At 28.6% G+C, this 20630-nt stretch overlaps 2 protein-coding genes across 2 annotated transcripts; one reads left to right on the top strand and one right to left on the bottom strand.

The window, feature by feature from the left end:
- Window positions 1-3073: 3073 nt before the first annotated feature.
- On the bottom strand, window positions 3074-9788 carry LOC129987480 (60S ribosomal protein L4-A-like). Its single transcript, XM_056095484.1, has 9 exons — window positions 9658-9788; window positions 8494-8668; window positions 8146-8391; window positions 7918-8042; window positions 5551-5680; window positions 4948-5104; window positions 3831-3914; window positions 3455-3614; window positions 3074-3245 (listed from the first exon to the last, which is right to left on the bottom strand). Exons 1-9 carry the CDS (start codon window positions 9658-9660, stop codon window positions 3114-3116), a joined length of 1212 nt encoding a protein of 403 aa, XP_055951459.1. The 5' UTR covers window positions 9661-9788; the 3' UTR covers window positions 3074-3113.
- A 213-nt stretch (window positions 9789-10001) lies between these two features.
- Window positions 10002-15675, top strand: LOC129987384 (nicotinate phosphoribosyltransferase-like). Its single transcript, XM_056095400.1, has one exon. The coding sequence runs from the start codon at window positions 10489-10491 to the stop codon at window positions 12127-12129; it is 1641 nt and encodes a 546-aa protein (XP_055951375.1). The 5' UTR covers window positions 10002-10488; the 3' UTR covers window positions 12130-15675.
- Window positions 15676-20630: the final 4955 nt, after the last annotated feature.

Genomic DNA, 20630 nt, shown 5'->3' with positions numbered 1-20630 from the left:
CGGAGACTTTTATAGGTGACTCATCTGAAATACATGTTTTTAAGTCCTCTTGATATGTTTTCCAACTTCTGTTCATATTCAGTAAGAGATCTTTGCGAATTGGATCAGTCATTGGATTTTTTGAGCCATATTTTTCACATGAGGTTTCTTTAGAAGCCATTAAATCATATTTAATAGTCTGCACTGCATCTAGGGAATCAATCTTAAGAGAGGTTCTATAGTCAGTGACAAGTGTGTCCATTAAGTTGAATGCACTTTCCACTAATGGGCCATGGAAGCAGCTAAGGCAGGCTTTGACCAATTTAGCCAATGTAGGATACTTATAATCATTTGTGAAATCATCTTTTAAATTAAAAACTTAAGACCAATATTTATCAATTGTACACTTGACTTGATTTCCACTTTCATCAGATGTGTAGAGCATTTCTTTGGTGATATCAATATCACTCTGGTGTAACCTTATTTCAGCTTCTACTTTTGACTTTTCATTATCACCAAAAATATGGGACATAAAAGATGATAATTTTTCAAAAGCTAATATTGTACTGGTTTTACCTCTTAGCTCTGGATCTAATGCTGTAAAACTAATTAGATATGAATTTTTAAGGGGTAATTTCTGTTTCATATGCTGAAATTTCAAAGTGAAATTCTCTTGCGTACATAAATAAAAAAATATTTCAATAAGCGAAACGAAAAATTTACACGTGCATCAATAAATGAAACGAAAATTTTACACAGCGGAGAAAAAAAAGTTGCGAAGCGATCAATGACAAATAGCAAATACGGCGAAAAACCCCCCTTCTCTACTTATTGGCGCCACGCCAGGAGAGATAAGACCTTTGAACCCAGAGTCACGTTATCGCACATCTAGTCGAACGAAGTCTCTCCCTTTTTTTCTGCCGCGCCTACTTGCCGAAAAGAATCCAGAAGAGAATGTCCGAGAAACGGGGGAATGAGTCATAACTCGCAATAAGGAAAGAACAAAAAAAGTTTTTTCCCCCCTTTTCACGCATTATCACTGCCTTTGGAGAAAGAAAGGAAAAGTTTTCAACACACACACTGACCTTGCGTTTTTCTGCTTTCAAAGCAAACAAAATTACCCAGATCAAAATAAATAATTCATTATTATTCCTACTTCCTTTTGAAAGACGATCCCCGGAATTTCCGGGTATCGAAGTTCAAAATCCCCGGAATTCCGGGCTTTCCCCGGAGCACAAACACCCCTGTATCTTTGAAAATGAAAATCGGTGGTTGTACAGTGTTTCATAAATAATAAAAAGTATATCTTAATTTTGTGTGTCGATAATAATGTTTACTTCCATCACCGATTATTCAGTAGAGTGAGAACGAAATAAATATCATTGATCACAAATTTTTACTGTCAGAACATTCATTACTACAGAACGATCGTGATTTTGGATTGAAACTATCCAGTAATTATTCAAACCAGAAACCAGTTCCTTGCATATTCCCCAGGATTACTATAAAGTAATACAAAATTGTCGAAAACATAATTTTTAGTATATGAAATTAAACAGGGAAATTTATTTTCAACCCAACCTTTGGAAAAAGCGGTTTTAAAAAGAAAAATACAGATGGAGAAACCATGAATTGATTAACTATATGCTGGACCAGATTTACAAGGGATGCACCATACAAAATGTTCAACAAAACTTCGATAGAAAGAGATTTTGAATTTAAAATTATCGATTTGTCAACACAACGAGGAAGTTAAATAATTCCAGAAATATAAAATTATCTTTAATGCAAGAAAAAAAAAAAAAAGATTTATTACATCTGAAAAATACAAGGATATGATGGATTTATTACCATATATAGCTCCCGTTCATGAATTTTTTAAAATGTTAAATCTTTAATGAAATTCAAATTGATTATACCTACATATAAACTGAAATATATAATTTCACTGAAATTCTTGATAAAACTGAATTGTTTGTTGTTATATTATCTACTAGAATAATCTTGGTTTTGTTTCCCTTTTTATCAAATGAATAAATATTTATAAAAATTTGAATAGTATTTTGTTTTTATTCTTAAAAAAAGACTGAAGCAACTGACATATTTCCCAATTAAATAAATGATTGCAAAAATTCTTTAATTTTGAAAGTGAAGCAAGGTTATTTAATTATAACGGAACTCTTATTTTTTTTAGTCAGCACTGTAAACACTATTGGATTATAAACCTACATTATCTGGTACCATAAAATACATCTATTAATATAAACAATATTTTTTAAATTTATTGAAACGCAAACCTTTAAATATCTCACAATAACAAAAAATGGACGTGTCCCATTTTCAAAATAAACAGCTCATATGCCGGTTACTTAATATTTTTGAAATGCAACAGTCTTCATATCTGGTTTTGAAGTTAAATATTTTTGGCTATTTATACATAGTTTTTTAAAATGGTAATACCTTGATATTTTTTGTGACATCACCTATTTCTGAATTTAGGAATTAATAAAGAGAGATAGGCAATCTTTTATGTCAACCATAGCCTATCCTAAAATGAAAAACTAGATGATTTAAATAAAAATACACAAATTCATGCTATATTTTGAATTTAACAATAGTGATGAGCAAGTGGCATATACAAACTTTGATGGGGAAGCATTCAAAAAACCAATTCTTTTTATACACCCTAATATTGGCAATGTATCAAGTTGAGAAACAGAAAATAACTTTTAATCTACTTTTTTGGTGCTTTGATTAATGTATTTAATACATAGCTTTCATTGAATTTTATACATTATCCGCTGAATACACCAAAAAATGAATGTTTATAACATTGCAATTGTACAATTTTTTAACATTTTCAGATTGGATTAAATTTAATATATCAGCAGAAAACAAAAGTTTAATTGATGGGCTATTTATTTAACGTAATCTGATAGAATGCTGAAGTATTAGATGCATTAAAAAGTAATAACTTGTATAAGTTTTATGATTTTTAAAAATTGTATACCTTAAGATGTCACAGAATTATAAATAATTCTGCTTTTTCAAATACACAGTAAACTTTTTTAAAAAAAGAAAAGAAAAAAAAGGATTTGCTGTGAAGTTTAATTTATTTTCACAAATTTTTCAGTCTATTTTTTAGCTTTAGCCTTCACTTCCTTCTTTGCCTTTTCTTTTCCTGCACCTTTTCCTTTTGCAGGCTTGTCCTTGGTGGCAGCAGCAGCACCACCCTTTTTCTTTCCCTTTTCTTCAGGAATTGGAATCTGCAACACAATATAATATATCAGTATAAACTACAATACTTGTTTAAAAACTTCTACATATATGCTTAATTATAAACAAAAACTTTAAAGGAGATAAATATTTCGCTCATCCAATTTTCTTAAGGCTCATTCATAATTGTCATTTCATTGTATTAAGAACAATCAAATTTTATCAATTTTTAATACTGTAATATAAGAAACAAACTTACTCCTCTTTTCTTCATCAAAAGAATTTCCTTTTCCTTCTTTTTCTTCTCAGCATGCAGATAATTCTTTCTTCTCAACACAGCAGCATAAGGATTCAATTTCATCATTACTCTAATGTTCTTCAATGGGTTCTTTTTCAAAATGTGACGCTGAACTTTCGTGCTAAAAAAAAAGTGAAAATATTATGTACTTACTGACTTAATTACATAATAGAGAGGGCGTGCTACAATTTTATAACTGTGTTCCATTTGCTTTAAAAATTTGAAAATGAATATTTGATATTGCATAGCATTTGAAGATAAACAGATAAGACTGATATCTGGAATTGTGCAATGCAAAATTTTAATACTTAATAAATACAAATGTGTGAAAACTTACATTGGTGGTCTCATTACACGCCTAATTCTAGAATCCTTCAGCATACGAGCCAAATCAGTGCTTGTCATCTTATGCATTGGCAAACTGCAAATAAAAATAAATGTCTTAAAATATTTCATAAGAAAAACATACATCTCATACTATGTGCAGAGAAGAATTTAAAAAAATTTATATTTTCAGCATTTGTCAACTTAAAAGTTCAAGACTGAAATTAATAGTAAATTTTAATCACTTTACTTACACGGTATAAATTGTTATATTTCATAACATCTTTTGAGAGTATAAAATAGAAATAAGCCTGTGTAATAGTATGATTTATTTCCAAAGATATATACTTCAGATAATCTAAAGGAAATTTCCACTTTTAAAATTCCACAAAAATTTAAGAAAGCTATCCAAGAGGAATTACTTAAAATTATTAATAGAAATATATATATTTTTACAGGTGAGATCTAAAGAAACTGATATTGCATTCTGCAGTACCCTAAGGAAAAAAAAGTATTTTTAAATAAAAATTATAAACCCAATAAATATATTTACCTATAATACAAAAATTTATTTTCATTGCATTATGTCACTATTAAAACTAAAATACATTTTCAGTTAATACAATTAATATCTAATGCTTCAGTACTAGGGGTTAATTACATGTTAACTGAAACCAACATTTAGTAAATACCAACTATGCATGTAGCTACACACTTGTCAACTAATTTATAGTGCAACAGATTAATAAAGAACCAAATAAAAGGTATAAAATACTCCAATATGTACAATTTTAAGTAAAATTGTCTATTTGCCCATTAATTCACCTATTTTAGATCTAAGAAGCATTTCTTTAATTAACCCTTCTCTAGATTTGATATTTAATAAAATTATATAACAATGGTATAATTTAAATTTGCACATAACACATCTAATCATAAATAAATGAAATGCAAAAATACAACATTTAACCACAAAAATCCTGAAGGCAGTCAAAACTTATACTTACAGCCGAGTTAGTAGTGAAAGGTTAAACGTGGATGCATCTCACATAGCCCAATATATATGTTCGAATGAATTATTGTATAAATAAAGATATTTATGCAATATGATTTAAAAAAATAAGTCTTACTTATAATTCTTCTTTTTGGCAGATTTTCTTTCCCATGTGCCATAAAGAGCATCAAGTCTTTTAAATGCACCTTCAGTCCAAATAACAAAACGTCCAACATGACCTCCAGGAGCAAGACGAAGAAGATTTAGTTTATCAACATTAATTGTTTCAACACCTACAGAAAAGGGAAAATTCTGATGAAGACAATACATAAATATATTAACAAAATAATCAACAGCTAAGTTACTGTATTGAGGAAACAAAACACCCAGACGAAACAAATACATTTCAGCAATTTTAGAAACAATTGAGGATATACTAATTTTCAGAATAAAATTCTTGTACAAAATAAAACCATAAAGTAGTCTCACAAATGTTTAATAATAAAGGCATTTGCCAGAATTGTTATATGAAGTATGCATGTTTAATGCTACCCATTCCCTAAATTTTATTAAGTATCATACTGTAATTACAGTGGATAGATAGTATTGCACAACTAATTTGAGATAAAGACTTCATTCACATAATATTTTTTCCACTAAAAAAATTAATAATAACCTAAGCAAAACGGTGCAGGATAAGGGCAACTCAGATTTCACCAAAGTATACAAATTTACAAACCTGGAATATTTCTGAAAGCTCTGGTGAGACCTTGATCTTTACGATAAATAATAACAGGTCCCAATCTTTGGATTCTCCTACGATTTCTCATTTTACCCTTGCCAGCTCTAAAGCGCTTTGAATTATAAACCTGAAAAGAAAAAAAGAAAAAAAAATCAAATATGAAAAACAAATAAAATATAGTATTAGCATACAAACAATGAAATGTTGAATAAAATATCAGCTTAAAAACTATCTTCATCAGTGTGCAATTGCAATATCTGATGATGGTTCAAAAAGGTTAACTAAAATTGCACAAAGTATTACAATCAAAGCATAAACAAAGATGAACTCTTGTGCATTTTTAGCACTTAACAGATCATTTCTACTACTTTTAACAATAGAGTATCATATTCAATATGACAACATAGTAATTGAAAACAAGTTAGATGCCAATTGTACCAACTTTATCAGTGTGCAAGATCACAATTTCAAGATCTGACGATGGTTCAAAGAGGCTAATTAATTTTGCACTAAGTCTGATCAATCAAAGCAAAAGCAAAGATTGAAATTCATTTGTGCATTTCTACAATTCAACAGAGTATCATATTCAATATGACAACATAGCAATTGAAAGCGAGTTAGATGCCAATTGTACCAACTTTATCAGTGTGCAAGATCACAATTTCAAGATCTGACGATGGTTCAAAGAGGCTAATTAATATTGCACAAAGTCTGATCACTCAAAGCATAAGCAAAGACTGAAATTCATTTGTGCATTTCTACAATTTAATACAGTATCATATTCAATATGAAAACATAGCAATTGAAAGCAAGTTAGATGCCAATTGTACCAACTTTATCAGTGTGCAAGATCACAGTTTCAAGATCTGACGATGGTTCAAAGAGGCTAATTAATATTGCACAAAGTCTGATCACTCAAAGCATAAGCAAAGACTGAAATTCATTTGTGCATTTCTACAATTTAATACAGTATCATATTCAATATGAAAACATAGCAATTGAAAGCAAGTTAGATGCCAATTGTACCAACTTTATCAGTGTGCAAGATCACAATTTCAAGATCTGACGATGGTTCAAAGAGGCTAATTAATATTGCACAAAGTCTGATCACTCAAAGCATAAGCAAAGACTGAAATTCATTTGTGCATTTCTACAATTTAATACAGTATCATATTCAATATGAAAACATAGCAATTGAAAGCAAGTTAGATGCCAATTGTACCAACTTTATCAGTGTGCAAGATCACAATTTCAAGATCTGACGATGGTTCAAAGAGGCTAATTAATATTGCACAAAGTCTGATCACTCAAAGCATAAGCAAAGACTGAAATTCATTTGTGCATTTCTACAATTTAATACAGTATCATATTCAATATGAAAACATAGCAATTGAAAGCAAGTTAGATGCCAATTGTACCAACTTTATCAGTGTGCAAGATCACAATTTCAAGATCTGACGATGGTTCAAAGAGGCTAATTAATATTGCACAAAGTCTGATCACTCAAAGCATAAGCAAAGACTGAAATTCATTTGTGCATTTCTACAATTTAATACAGTATCATATTCAATATGAAAACATAGCAATTGAAAGCAAGTTAGATGCCAATTGTACCAACTTTATCAGTGTGCAAGATCACAATTTCAAGATCTGACGATGGTTCAAAGAGGTTAATATTGCACAAAGTCTGATCAATCAAAGCATAAGCAAAGATTGAAATTTATTTGTGCATTTCTACAATTTAATACAGTATCGTATTCCATGACTAAATAAAATAGGAGCTGCGAACTTCATCAGAATGCCAGATCAAAATTTCAAGACCTGATGATAATTCAAAAAGATAATCCATATTATACATTGTCTCAAAGAATGATGCCATAAGGAATGACAAATTCATTTGTGCTTTTAAAAATCTGATCATTAATTTTGAAGAAAGTAATACTATTTTAAAAACTAAAACATTTAAAGAATTAAAGCCTTCTCATTCTAACAACTTTGATTCATATAAAAATTCTTAACAAATGTAAGAAAAGAAATACAACTGATGTCAGGTTTACTTGCAAATTATCAATATTTAATAAATTCATTAATAATTCATAAATTATAATTTTTCAACACTGAAGTCAGAAGTAAACATATATTAAAAATAGTTTCTGATAAGAGAAAATGGTGGCATCCTAGGATTTTCAGTTGAAATCCAATATATATATATATAATTTAATTTCATACTACAAACTTTTTAAAGGAAAGAAAAACATAAAAAAAACCCTTTTACCTAAATAACTGAGGTGTATTAACTATTATTAGCATTTTTTGAGATGAAAAATTCATATTTAATAAATTAACACACAAATCTAAACATACCTTCTGAATATCAGCCCAAGCCTTTACTTTACGCAAAAATTGGACAGCTTGTTTAGTTTTAGCAAATTCCTGAATTTTATCACTAACAACCAAGGGTACTTCTGGGATTTCTTCAATTCTATGTCCTAAAAATAAATGAGTTAAGTTTTTTAAGTTTTCTAAAACTGCACCAATATTTCAAAAATAATTATGAAATATGGCTGATAATCATTTTTACCAAATAATTACCTTTAGACATCACTAAAGCAGGAATGCCAGTAGCAGCAACAGCAGAGCAAATGGCATAACGTCGTTGGTTGACATTAATTTTACGATGCCATCTTCGCCATGTCTTAGTAGGAGCAAACATGCGTCCACCACGACACATGTTTCCAAAGGCCCCCTGTCCAGAACGATGAGTTCCACCACCTCGTACTCTAGGAATACGAGCAACAGCACGTCCAGTACCCCAAGATTCAGCAGAAGTTTGATGACCTGTATACATTCACAAGTGGATTAAAAAAATTATAAATGGCACAAAAGAAAAAAATTAGGCTATAAATCTTATTTGAATGTTAAAACTCTAAAAGATCAAACCTGCTTCCTTTGAAACAGCATAAGGATGTCGTCTATTTTTAGCCATATTCATATGGACAAAATTAACAATGTCAGGCCGGATTGGTGCCTTGAACACCGCCGGCAAATGAATATTTCTTCCAGTTCTTTCATTTGTTTCACTATACACAGTTACTAATGGTCTTGCTCCTGCAGACTGTAAATAAGAAAAATATGTTAAGATATTACATAAAAAATTATAAAAAGTTAGCAGTACTGTGTATGCTGTCATATTATCATTAATATAACATTTTATAAATTTTATTCCAAAGAATATTGAAATAAATTGTCGTATTTTCTAGTAAACTGGAAAATAAACTAGTATTTTTAAAAAACTGAATATTCTTTACTATAACAAAGTTAAAACAACTTAATTTTCTGTCATTTTTGTACTTTTAGGGAGAAAAAGCACCATTTTAATAACTTTCAAAACAAAAATTTATTTTCACTATCTCTTGTACTATCTTGTAAGGTTTATTGAAGTATTAGATTTTTAAAACTTAAAATAATGACAAAACTAATTACTCAAAAACTTCGGATTCTACACAATATTAGTCAATTAATAAGTTAAGAGCAAAAAGTTTTAACTAAATTTCATTTTTGCAACAACAGCTTTTAAATACGGACTAAAGTCCTCATAAGAAAACCTGTTATAATGCCCTAATACTGCTATTTGAACTCAAATTACTTTCAATGAACTCTATATTTAATAAACTATTGTTTGCAGAGTCTATTATATTATATTACGGTTTTTTTTTCTTTTTTTGTCTGGTCGAATATAAGACATCTAATATTAAATTAATAAGAGAACATTGAAGAAACTGCAACACGTGGAATCGCCAATATTTAACTTTTTAAGTTTTAAAACAAATTAAATTCTATGCTTAATAGTTAATTTTCGTTAGAATTCATTAAAACTAATGCAAGAAAATAAAAATAGCGATCATGTTAACTTAATTATAGAAGAAAAGTTTATTAACCAGAGCAGGCAGTTAGGCTTAAGATTGTAACAGAACATTTAGCATACAGAAGCATTTAGCTTTTAAATAAATTATTTTTTAAACCTAAATCACTGAAGTTAGTTACTTAATATCATATATTAAAATTATATAATATAAAAATCAATTAATAAATGAAATATCTCACCATCTTTGCCCCCTTAAACGCGAAACCTAAATACGTAAAACTTAATCCTGCGGCGACAAAGATGAATTGTTGGCGGATCCAGTGCAAATGAGTCGAGTTGTTTTAGCCTGTAGCAGGTAACAAAAATAAAATTACATTTTTTTATTTAATTATAAATAAAATGAATAATTAAAAAAAGAATAAGAATAAAATTTTAAGTTTATAGCAATTTTAACCGTCAATATTATAATGGCAATTAATTTTCGATTATCGATTATGCTTATATTTAATCAGTCGATAAAATTCACTAGGGTGGCGCTACGAACAAAATTCTGGAGATATGAAATTCGAACATAAAACAGTAACAAGATCAAAATTTCATTGCAAATCTAAGCAGGTTAAGTTACGTATATTTCGCTTTTATTACTGACAGCAGATCTTGCTAAGAACTCGCGGTAACGTTGAGCGCGGTTAAATTTCATTTCATAAGGCAAATATTTTTTATGTTTTTAATATAGAATAAAATAGTATTTTTTCAGTCATATTTTCTTAGCATTAGTGTATTTTTATAAAATTGTTTTTGCTCTGAATATCATTAAAAAATATTAGATATTATTGCACCTACAATCTAATGACTGGCAACATTTTCAGAGTTTTTAATATTGTTTATCTTTAGCAGAAGACTTTTCGTCCTCTGTGTTCTCGAATGATAATAAAGGTCTCTTCTTTAACAGATATCACTATTTTCAGACGATGAGTGCTGCAGGTGAAAAAATTTAACTGTTGATTTTCATAATATCCTTTTCTTCTTTTAAAAGCATTGTAACACTGTTCTCTCTTCTAACCGAAAACATGTGCGAAACTGAAAATCAACAATCCGCTATGATGAATGGTGTAGTACAACCTCTTTTGACGGATTTGTATCAAATTACTATGGCTTACGCTTACTGGAAAAGCGACAAGTGTTCTGATCATGCTGTGTTTGATTTATTTTTTAGAAAAAATCCGTTTCAAGGCGAATTCACAGTTTTTGCCGGCTTAGAAGAGTGCCTTAAATTTCTCCAAAATTTTCGCTACTCGAGAAGTGATATCGACTATTTGAAAAGTATTTTTCCATCGAATGTAGAACCTGCATTCTTTGAATTTTTAGCTAATTTAACTGCCCGAGATGTCAAATTATATGCTATACCTGAAGGAACTGTCGTGTTTCCGAGAGTACCGCTGATACGCGTTGAAGGCCCATTACCGGTTGTTCAGCTTTTAGAGACTACTTTTCTTACTCTTGTGAATTATGCCAGTTTAGTTGCCACTAATGCTGCGAGATATAGAATTGCCGCAGGATCTGATCTCCAACTATTAGAGTATGGATTGAGAAGAGCACAAGGACCTGATGGAGGTTTATCTGCTTCTAAATACACTTATATAGGAGGATTTGATGGAACCAGCAATGTATTAGCTGGAAAAATGTATAATATACCAGTAAAAGGGACTCATGCGCATGCATTCGTTATGTCTTATTCTTCTCTTGATGAAGTCAAAACAAGAGTTATACAAAGTAAAATTGATAATTCTGAACAGGATTTAGTCCAGCTTAGTTTGAAGTTTCGTACAGATCTTTCATCACTCCTCTCATTACTTAAAGAAGAAGCTAATAATGGTGAATTAGCTGCTTTCATTTCATATGCAGTAGCCTTCCCAAATAGTTTCCTAGCTCTCATCGACACTTATGATGTTAAAAAGAGTGGCTTGTTAAATTTTTGTGCCGTTGCTCTAGCTCTTTGTCAGCTTGGTTACAAACCTCTTGGTGTCAGAATAGACAGTGGTGATTTGGCTTATTTGTCAAATGTTGCTTTCCAGACTTTCTGCAAAGTCTCTGATCATTACAATTTTCCATGGTTCCGAGACTTTTCCATTGTTGCAAGTAATGATATCAATGAAGAGACCATTATTTCTCTAAATGAGCAAGGGCACAAGATCAACTGCTTTGGGATTGGAACTCATCTAGTTACTTGTCAGAAACAGCCTGCTTTAGGTTGTGTTTTTAAACTGGTTGAAGTCAACTCCAAACCATGCATAAAATTGAGTTTAGATGTTGAGAAAGTTACTATTCCTGGTGGTAAGTTAGTTTACAGACTTTTTGGGAAGGATGGACATGCCTTGATTGATCTACTGCAGATGAAAGATGAGCCAGCTCCAGAAGTTGGTAAGAAAGTACTTGTCCGCCATCCATTCCAGGAATCCAAGCGGGCTTATGTCCAACCAGTCCAGGTTCAAAATTTGCAAACTTTATATTTCAGTGATGGAGCTATATGTGGGGATCTTCCATCTCTTTCTGACATTCGTAAGCATGTTAAACAATCACTTGCTACTTTACGAGGTGACATAAAACGAAATTTAAATCCTACACCATATAAAGTTTCAGTATCGGATCAGCTGTACCATTTTATGCATAACTTATGGTTGCAAAATGCACCTATTGGTGAACTGTTCTAATTGTACTTAGGATTGCTTTTTAGTGCTGTTCTAAATGATATTACAAGTTATAGTTTTATATTTAACTAATGTATGTTTTATTGCAGATGTTAGTAAAGCACAATATTTATAAATAATTGTTTAAATTGAATGAGATTATTTTTCAAACGTTGTTATACAATATGTTACTTTGTATGCCTTAAATGCTTTAAACTATTTTAACACAATTAAGAAGAGAGTTAAAGTGATTGATTCATCGTAATTTGGATCTAATTTTAATAATCTTTATTGATTTGTACATTTACAATATTTTTAAATATATTTGGTGACTATATTTAATTTTTGTCTTACTTTAATTGTGAATATGTAATTTGAATGAATTTTTTAAACTGTTTTTTGCCCTTTCATATTTTTAAGAGTAAAATTAAAATTGTATGTTTTTTAATTAATTGTAAAATTATAAAATATTTCATATTAATGATATGTAATCAAACTTTCCACTGCCATGATCATTATTACATTATTAATTTTTTTTTTTTCATTTTCTGATAACTGTAACATTATATATATAATTACAAATTTAGATACAATCATTAACTATGTTAGATATAATATCAAAGTTATCCATTATTTTTCAATATTGTTCTTTCATTATTGAATATTTTTCTATTTTGCATAATATTCATTGTAAAATTTATTTATTTTGATTTAAAACTATAATCATTACAATATAATAAAAATTAGTTTAAATAATAATCTTTTATAGATTAATTCGGTATTTAGTAAGAAATAATTCAATTGCGTAGCAAAATTAATAAAAATTGATGTTTTGTAAGATATAGTTCTACTTGCCTTTGACACTGTTGAAAATGACTATCATTAAATATATATATACTTCTAACTTTTTTTTTAATCTCATTAAATGTGGCTTTTTTGATGCATACTTACGATTTGAATATTGCTATAGTGTGTTTGTTGTAGTGTAGTATTGTTGATGCAGTAAAATTATAGTGAGAAAATAAGAATTTTGTGACTAACATTATTTTTTATTATATTTGAATTAAAATTAAGTGTTAATTATGTTTTCAAATTATGCTTATGTTATTATTGAATTATTTGAACATGAGTGCGAGCTTTGCAATTTTTATATTTAAAATGTGGAATGTGCATTTTATTCAAAAAAACAACATACTCGTAATCTTTGTGCATGTTTTTGTAATTTTTTTAAAACTTCTGTATTTGGGCCTTTGTATGGATTTTAATAATAAGATATTTTTATAGGTAAAGAAGAAACTGTTAAAGTTTTTATTGTTTGTCTCTAAATGTTGCATATGTAACATATTATTTAATTGTGAATATTATAACTGCATAAATTATTCATGGTTTAAAATTTTACTTGCAAGGAAATGCATTGTGAAGATTAAAAAAATATTGATATCAAGTAATTGGTATTAAAATTATTGTAAAAAAAGAAAAAGCTTTTGAAATTTCCTTAATTATATCAAGGATGTCAAAAAAATTTATACAATAAATCTGATTGGAAATTTTTCTAAATTATTCCTATTTTAAAAATTTTTGGAACTTATAGCTAATTATGTTTTAAGAATATTTATATATATCTTTATAAAATTTATAAATTTATTTATATAAAACTTTAAATTAATATGCAAGAAATTTGATGAAAAAACATTTTTATGTATTAAAAATGAAACTTCGCCTTAGTTTCTTTTCTTTGTATTAATTTTAATTGTTTCTTAAAAATCACTTGTCATCTCTTTCCTTGCATATCAAAAACAATGTGCTTGAAAGTTATTAGCCATATTTTCAATCAGTGTTTAAATATAAAGTTATAAAAGTATGACTACAAATATTATGACCTTTTTCTATGAGTCTTCAGAGTGTAAAAAAAGTTATCTAAAATGAATCTGCTTTCATTGTTGATATAGAGAAACACAAATATCAAATGGCATTTGAAAATGCAGTGGATAGAAATATATTGATATTGTTTATAATTAATATTCTTATTTCTGACTGTCCTTAATGCTATATTTATCTGTAAAATTGTTTGTAATAGAATACCCCTAGCCTACATCCTACAAACTTATCGCAGCATTTATGATTTTCATATTTAGTAATTAGTTGGTCATATTTCAACCACATTCCACTACCTCCTTTCCTTCAATTCTTCCTTGTGTGTCATCTGAATATTTGTTTTGTATAACTCCTTGTAGAACAACTTCCTTGACCAAGTTGTTGAGTAAATTATTGTTACAATTTTTGATTCTGTTTCATTAAAGTCATTTGAATGTTGATGTTGTTCTATCAGCATCGGCTTTCAGTGTTAAATTTATATTTTGAGCTTTGCCTGGGAGCTTTTGTGACAAAGCTTTATATAAATTTATATTTTGAGTTTTGCCTGGGAGCTTTTGTGTAAAAGTTCTGCATTTTTACATGTATTTGATATACATGTAGAAATGTTAATGGTTTAAAATAGAGTTTTGTTGGAGAAAAATAAATAAAATTTCTCATTTGTCAAAATCTGAATAAGGTTTAAATGAACTTTTTGGTACATATTATGATTATTTATAATAGAATTGAAATATTTTAACTGAAACATGAAATCAACACCATTGTTTTTAGGATTTTAATTTTGTTAAGTTTGTAGTCATTAAATATTTCTATGAAATATTTAAGTAAAGTTGTGATTTATTTTGACAATATTATTCTTTTTTTAAACTATCTATTGAGAGAGAACTTTTTTTTTATCTGGTAATTCATAAATTGAAATATATTATTTAATAAATTGAAATTTTGATGTTTCTCCATTCATAAAGATTTTTGCTAATAATTATAGTTAACTATTGATATAAGAAAATATTAATGTTCTATAAAAGAATGAAAATTTATATATTTTTTCCATATTAAATAGACCCTATTTCTATACCATTTCTACAAAATTATAAAAGTCTAAATTTAATTAAAAATAGGAAGTGCAACTTAATTACTGGGTTTTAACAATTTTAGAACTTTGATCAAGATTTTGCACATTTATTCCATCAGGCATTTTTTTTAAATGATTGCAAGTTATTATGGATGTTCTAATGCCTTTTGTTTTTTTTATTAGTAGTTTGATCTTAGTCATTTTAATCACATATATTTTTGCTACTGGTTCAGTATTTATTTCAAAGTTTTTAAAACTTGTTATAAGATTATATTTCTGTTGATTTTATTAGTTTTTAGCATTTTCTATACATTTGTATTATACATGTTTATAGTAATGTGCAATGTATACTTGATATTAACTTAGTATGAGAAGTGATGTACAATTCAGCCTTAACCTCATATTGCACTTTTCACTTTTTTTATATATGTTTATGTGTTATGTTTGTCTAGTAATTAAATTTGCTGCTGACATCTATGTTCATCTCATGATATTTTCTTTATTTTTTTAATCACTACATTATTTCGATATAAAATCTTACAGTCATTGAAGCAATAATCTTCCTTCTTAACATAGAAGGTTAGAATCAGATGTTAGAAATGTTTGAATAAATTTCAACTTTACTCCGCATGTTTTTTCATTTACTATTTCTGGAAAAAGTAGTGAAATTTGAGCAGCATTTTCAAGCTATTATAATGAATATTGTTTGCCAACGGATTCCAAAACCCTCCGCGCTTTTGCGCATGCGTTAGGACGGCTTTAACTCGGCAAAATAGGGGCGAGAGGAAAGGTGGAAATGTTTACATTTAATAATAAATTCCGGAAATGGTGCACATCCTTCCATGTGTCACCCCTTAGTGAGATAGAACCGCCGAAAAAGTGGTCATCTCAGAATGCTGAAACGAACAGTACTAAGATAAAATCGAAATTAAGTGTTAATTTTTTTTTCTCTCTCTTTTTTCCAATCTGCAACAAAATTTGATTCGAAGATTGTGGCAAATTATGTGTGAATAAATAAATCCTTATTGAAAATTACATAAGGGGTGGGAATTATATAATTACTCTCAAGTGATGGAAAGGATTTCTATTCATGTGAAATGCAGCGCGCCGATTTTATTTGGAAATGCAAAGACTAAAGATATCACAGCAAAGCTTAAGATATGTTAGATGATATGCACAATTAAGTTTGTCATGTGATAAGCTACATCCCAACCCTCAATTTTTTTTAAAAAATCGAAGTGCATGATATAATAATGCTTTAATGATTATTTCAAATACTAAACATTTCTAAACATACAAATTCTAAGAGATATCTATTATATTGAAAATAAATCAAACTGCTTACAAAAATTCAGGAATGTTTCAAAACGAATATGAAACAAGAGTAAAAAGGGGGGATTACACGAGCTTGGGAAAAATTAGCTTTTATCAACGTCTTCTGACAAAAGATCAAATTAAAAGTTAACTCTCATTAAAAACTAAATATCTTAAAACTGCAATTTTTGGCATTCTGTGTGTGAAATCAAATACATCTAAAATGTGATATTTTCTAAAAAATTAAATACAATAAAAAGATTTCTGTGAGTTTCAAAATATCTATATTATTAATAATTTTGAGCTATATACAGTAAACACGGTTTATATGCATATATAGCATATCCACTCTAATCGGGATCCAACAAGTAATTTCTAAACCGTTAGTTATAGGTATATACGTCTAGTAAGAAAAATGGTCTAAATGATGTAAAGAATTATATTTAATACAATTTGCTCTGATGAATTACGAATTTTATATTTTTATACAGAATTTTCTGTCTTGTGAGTCATATTTAATAAAATATTTTTAAGGCACTAATATTTTAAATTGGTAAAAAAAAAAAGTTCCACTCTTTTACGACTAAAATTGATTGAGCTAGGAAAATTTGAATTGTCTGAAATACGGTAATGGCAATTTGCGCCCCGGAGTTACAGAAGACTGATTAGTCTAAAACAATGAAATGTTTAATTATCTTAAAATAATAATCCTCAGAGCTTTTCAGCATTGTTAGATAATTCACAAAAAATAGAAATGTTTTTTTGTTAAAAAAAAATTAGAGTATCAATTGGTTTTACTGAATATAATTCCGTAGAACCAATATACTAAAAATATTAAATTTAGTCTTCATAATTTTTCAGAAGTACATTTATTGACTGAAATAAAAAAAAAATATTGATATTTAAAGCATTTAAATTCTTTACAATGAACAGAATGGTATAAAATTAATTAAAACAGTATGAATACTAAAATTTGAAGCTTAAAATATTTTGCTGAAAAATCCATAAATACCAAGTTACACAAAAAGTTGAATTGGAAATTTTAGTGATCATTAATTTTCCAGCGAACCAGCTGATCACCAAAGGCTGCCAGTTAGAAATAAGTATAAGTTTTTATTGTGCAATTTCGTATAATACAACTAATTGAATAACGCTTAAAAATCTGCGCCTTTTAAATTTAACTATCATTGTTATTATTATTATTATTTTCCTTTAAATGGAAACTTGACTCGCAGTTTGATTCATTTACATTTAATTACTGAAAAACCCACATTCAGAGATTTTGAAACATTAGCTTCTCAAAGGTTGTAATTTTTACCTGCTAATAATTACATTGATACTATGCTGCTAACATAAACAATTATCTATTTCATGGGGGGGAAAATGCGAAATTTTCTGTTAAACATTTTTATTTCCTTAATTTCATAAACCTTAAGTATTCAGAAAAAAATGTTCATAATAAAAGCATTTTTAAATACGAAAGGCACACTATTTTTGAAAAATTACATATCATTTTCAATTTTTCTACATCATCTTTTTAGTTTGTGTAATATATATATGTATATTAAATATTAGAAAAATATATCTAACTCTGATTTTTATGAACACTTCTTGTCTTCTGAAAAATATCATAATTCCTCCTACAAAATTTTGATAACTATATTCAGAAACATTGAAGTACTTCATAAAGTACGTCATTCTTCAACACTACCCTGCAAACATTTGCGAGTTGGATATCTTGAAAATTGTATAATTTGACGTTATCTCTTTGTAATGTAGCATCTGGAAAAGAGCTGGAAGTAGACTGACCTTAAGAATTATGGAAGAAACAATTTAATATCACAAATCCCCCAAATATCAGGGTTTAATAAAGGAATAAGAAAAATCTAGATTCCTATTCAGAAGTTCATAGGTTAAAAAAGGCAAGACATTTTTCAAAACAGTCCTAATTCCTTTTCTTATCTTTTTGTAGACACTCACGGCTATTTAACTCAGTAATGAAGTTATAATTATTAATTTTATTGCGTTTCAATAGGGAAATTATTAATTTGATACCCATCTTTTGCTACTAACTTCTTTTCCAGGAATGCTAGTTGAGTTGTTTCAATTAAATCCATTATACTCAATTTATCGGCATGTTTTTAATCTAATGGTTTATTTAACAATGTAGACAAGACTCGGATGTCTTCTCACAGCACCATTCAAGACGATGCATCATTTTGGTGTTTTATTTATTTATTTTTTAATTTTGATTCTTAAAAATACCTACCGAGTAGTAAGAAGATGTAGATTCATTTTTCGGCGAAATTCAACTTAAAACAATTATATTTATTTATTTTTCGGTGCAATAAGCAATTCATGTTTTAGGTGAATGATTAATGTATCGAATTACTTTTCCGAGTGCAAAGAATTAAAAAAAAGAATCCCTTTGATATTTTCAATTTCTAAGAATGAAACAATAAATTTAATTGGTGAAGAGTTACGTTCGCTAATGCAAGAGACCGATTAGTTTCTCACACTAAGGTTTTTTATCCTTTCCAACATATGTGTTAAAATGACCTTTTCCGAGGCAACGATCACTCGAAGTTACGAGTTATGCCATTTATCTAATAATACCAGTTTCCTTAATGAGATATTTTTCCTCCATGCAATTGCTCTTTCCCTAGCTATCTCGTAATGGCTAATGAAAGGTTTCTTTCTTTTCCAATATTGTCTAGATCCGCTCTAATACTTTACGTTTAAAATTCGATTTAAATTTAAATTCATTTTTTGTGGAAACGCATCTTTAAAAAAATATTCAAAGCAGTGGAATGCAAATTTGATTATGAAACGGCAGCTTAAATTTAACAAACGATAAATAAATTCCTTTTTGCATTGTATTTGATTTTTTTTTCTACCTGTTATTATATTCTGTAACTAGGGCAATCATTTTGCATTTTCCTATGCTCGAAGAAATAATATTAGTACATTTTAATCCATGTAGTCAAGTCGATTAACTGAAAAAAAATCATCAATATTATTCAGATTCAACTTATTCTAAAACGATATCAAATAAATGAGATAATATTTGAGCATTAAGGCAGAGTTTCATATGAGGCTAGCTATTCCTGCGCAATGGAAGGTTACGCGTACCTCAGAAAGATCATGTGACCCCGATGAGACCTTGTCCCGACAAAGTTATGTAAATTGTTCATATTAGGACGACACCAGAACAACAGCACACACACACACACACAAAAAAAAACTATTCTGCAAACGAAAACTATTGTTATTGGTCTTATTTCAAGCTACTTTTAGTGAAAGAAAAAAACTTGAAATTATATTTCTAATGTAAGAATTGTTCTGAAATAACATGAAGCAATTAATCGATGTGCAGCAGACTTTAAATTCGTACTGAAGCGAATCAACTTACATTTAAAATATGAGCATAAATTTTCTCAATTGAAATTGATTATTATCTGAAAATAAGATTATTTTACTTAAACAAATTTTGACAAATGCTTTTTTATGGAATGAGATATGTGACCTTTTATTTTCGTATAAGACGTATAGTGAAAGTATTGCAATCATCAATAATTTCGTACTCGAAATTTTGACAAGTCTACATGTTTCAGCACTTTATCTGAGCTCAAAAAAAAAAAAAAAAATTAGCATTGTGCGTGTCTGTCGGTTTGTGAACACGATAGCTTAAAAACTCTTTGAGCTACACAAATTAAATTTTGTACATAGACTTTAGACAAAATTTGTAGACTTCTAGCATATTTTAAAGGAAATTCATTCGGAGGAAGTGTTTAAGCACTGGTGAACTCCATAACTAAAAAATGTAAAGAATTAGATGAGTAAAATTTGGTAAAATCTAAAATGCAGATTTTTATGAAATTTTGAATTAATTTCGTCAAAGAGTTGACTGTCTATCGGTCAGCATGTTAGCATGCATGTAAACGAATAATTTAAGTCAATAAAATTCGATGTATGATCTTGTGCCTAATTGTGAAATTTTGATTTCAATCAGTTGGAAAAAAGGCGTCCAAAATACATATTCATCCGATACATTTAGTAAAAATGTTAGATTTATGCCAAAGATCTATATTTCATAATTATTGTTTGCCAATGTCATACAAGGCATTTGCGATCTTACCCAAGGACCACAATTTTATGCCGGCGTAGGGGGGCGGGAGGTGGGAGAAGATATTTATTGGAAAGTACGCGGGAATGTTTTGTGAGACTACTTCCATAATTTTTGTGTTTTAAATCATATCCACAAAGC

Source organism: Argiope bruennichi, chromosome 1 (assembly GCF_947563725.1).
Source record: "Argiope bruennichi chromosome 1, qqArgBrue1.1, whole genome shotgun sequence".
In the NCBI taxonomy this organism is placed as follows: Eukaryota; Metazoa; Arthropoda; class Arachnida; order Araneae; family Araneidae; genus Argiope; species Argiope bruennichi.
The sequence above is the reverse complement of the archived record's forward strand: the minus strand, read 5'-3'. Positions and strand labels throughout refer to the sequence as shown.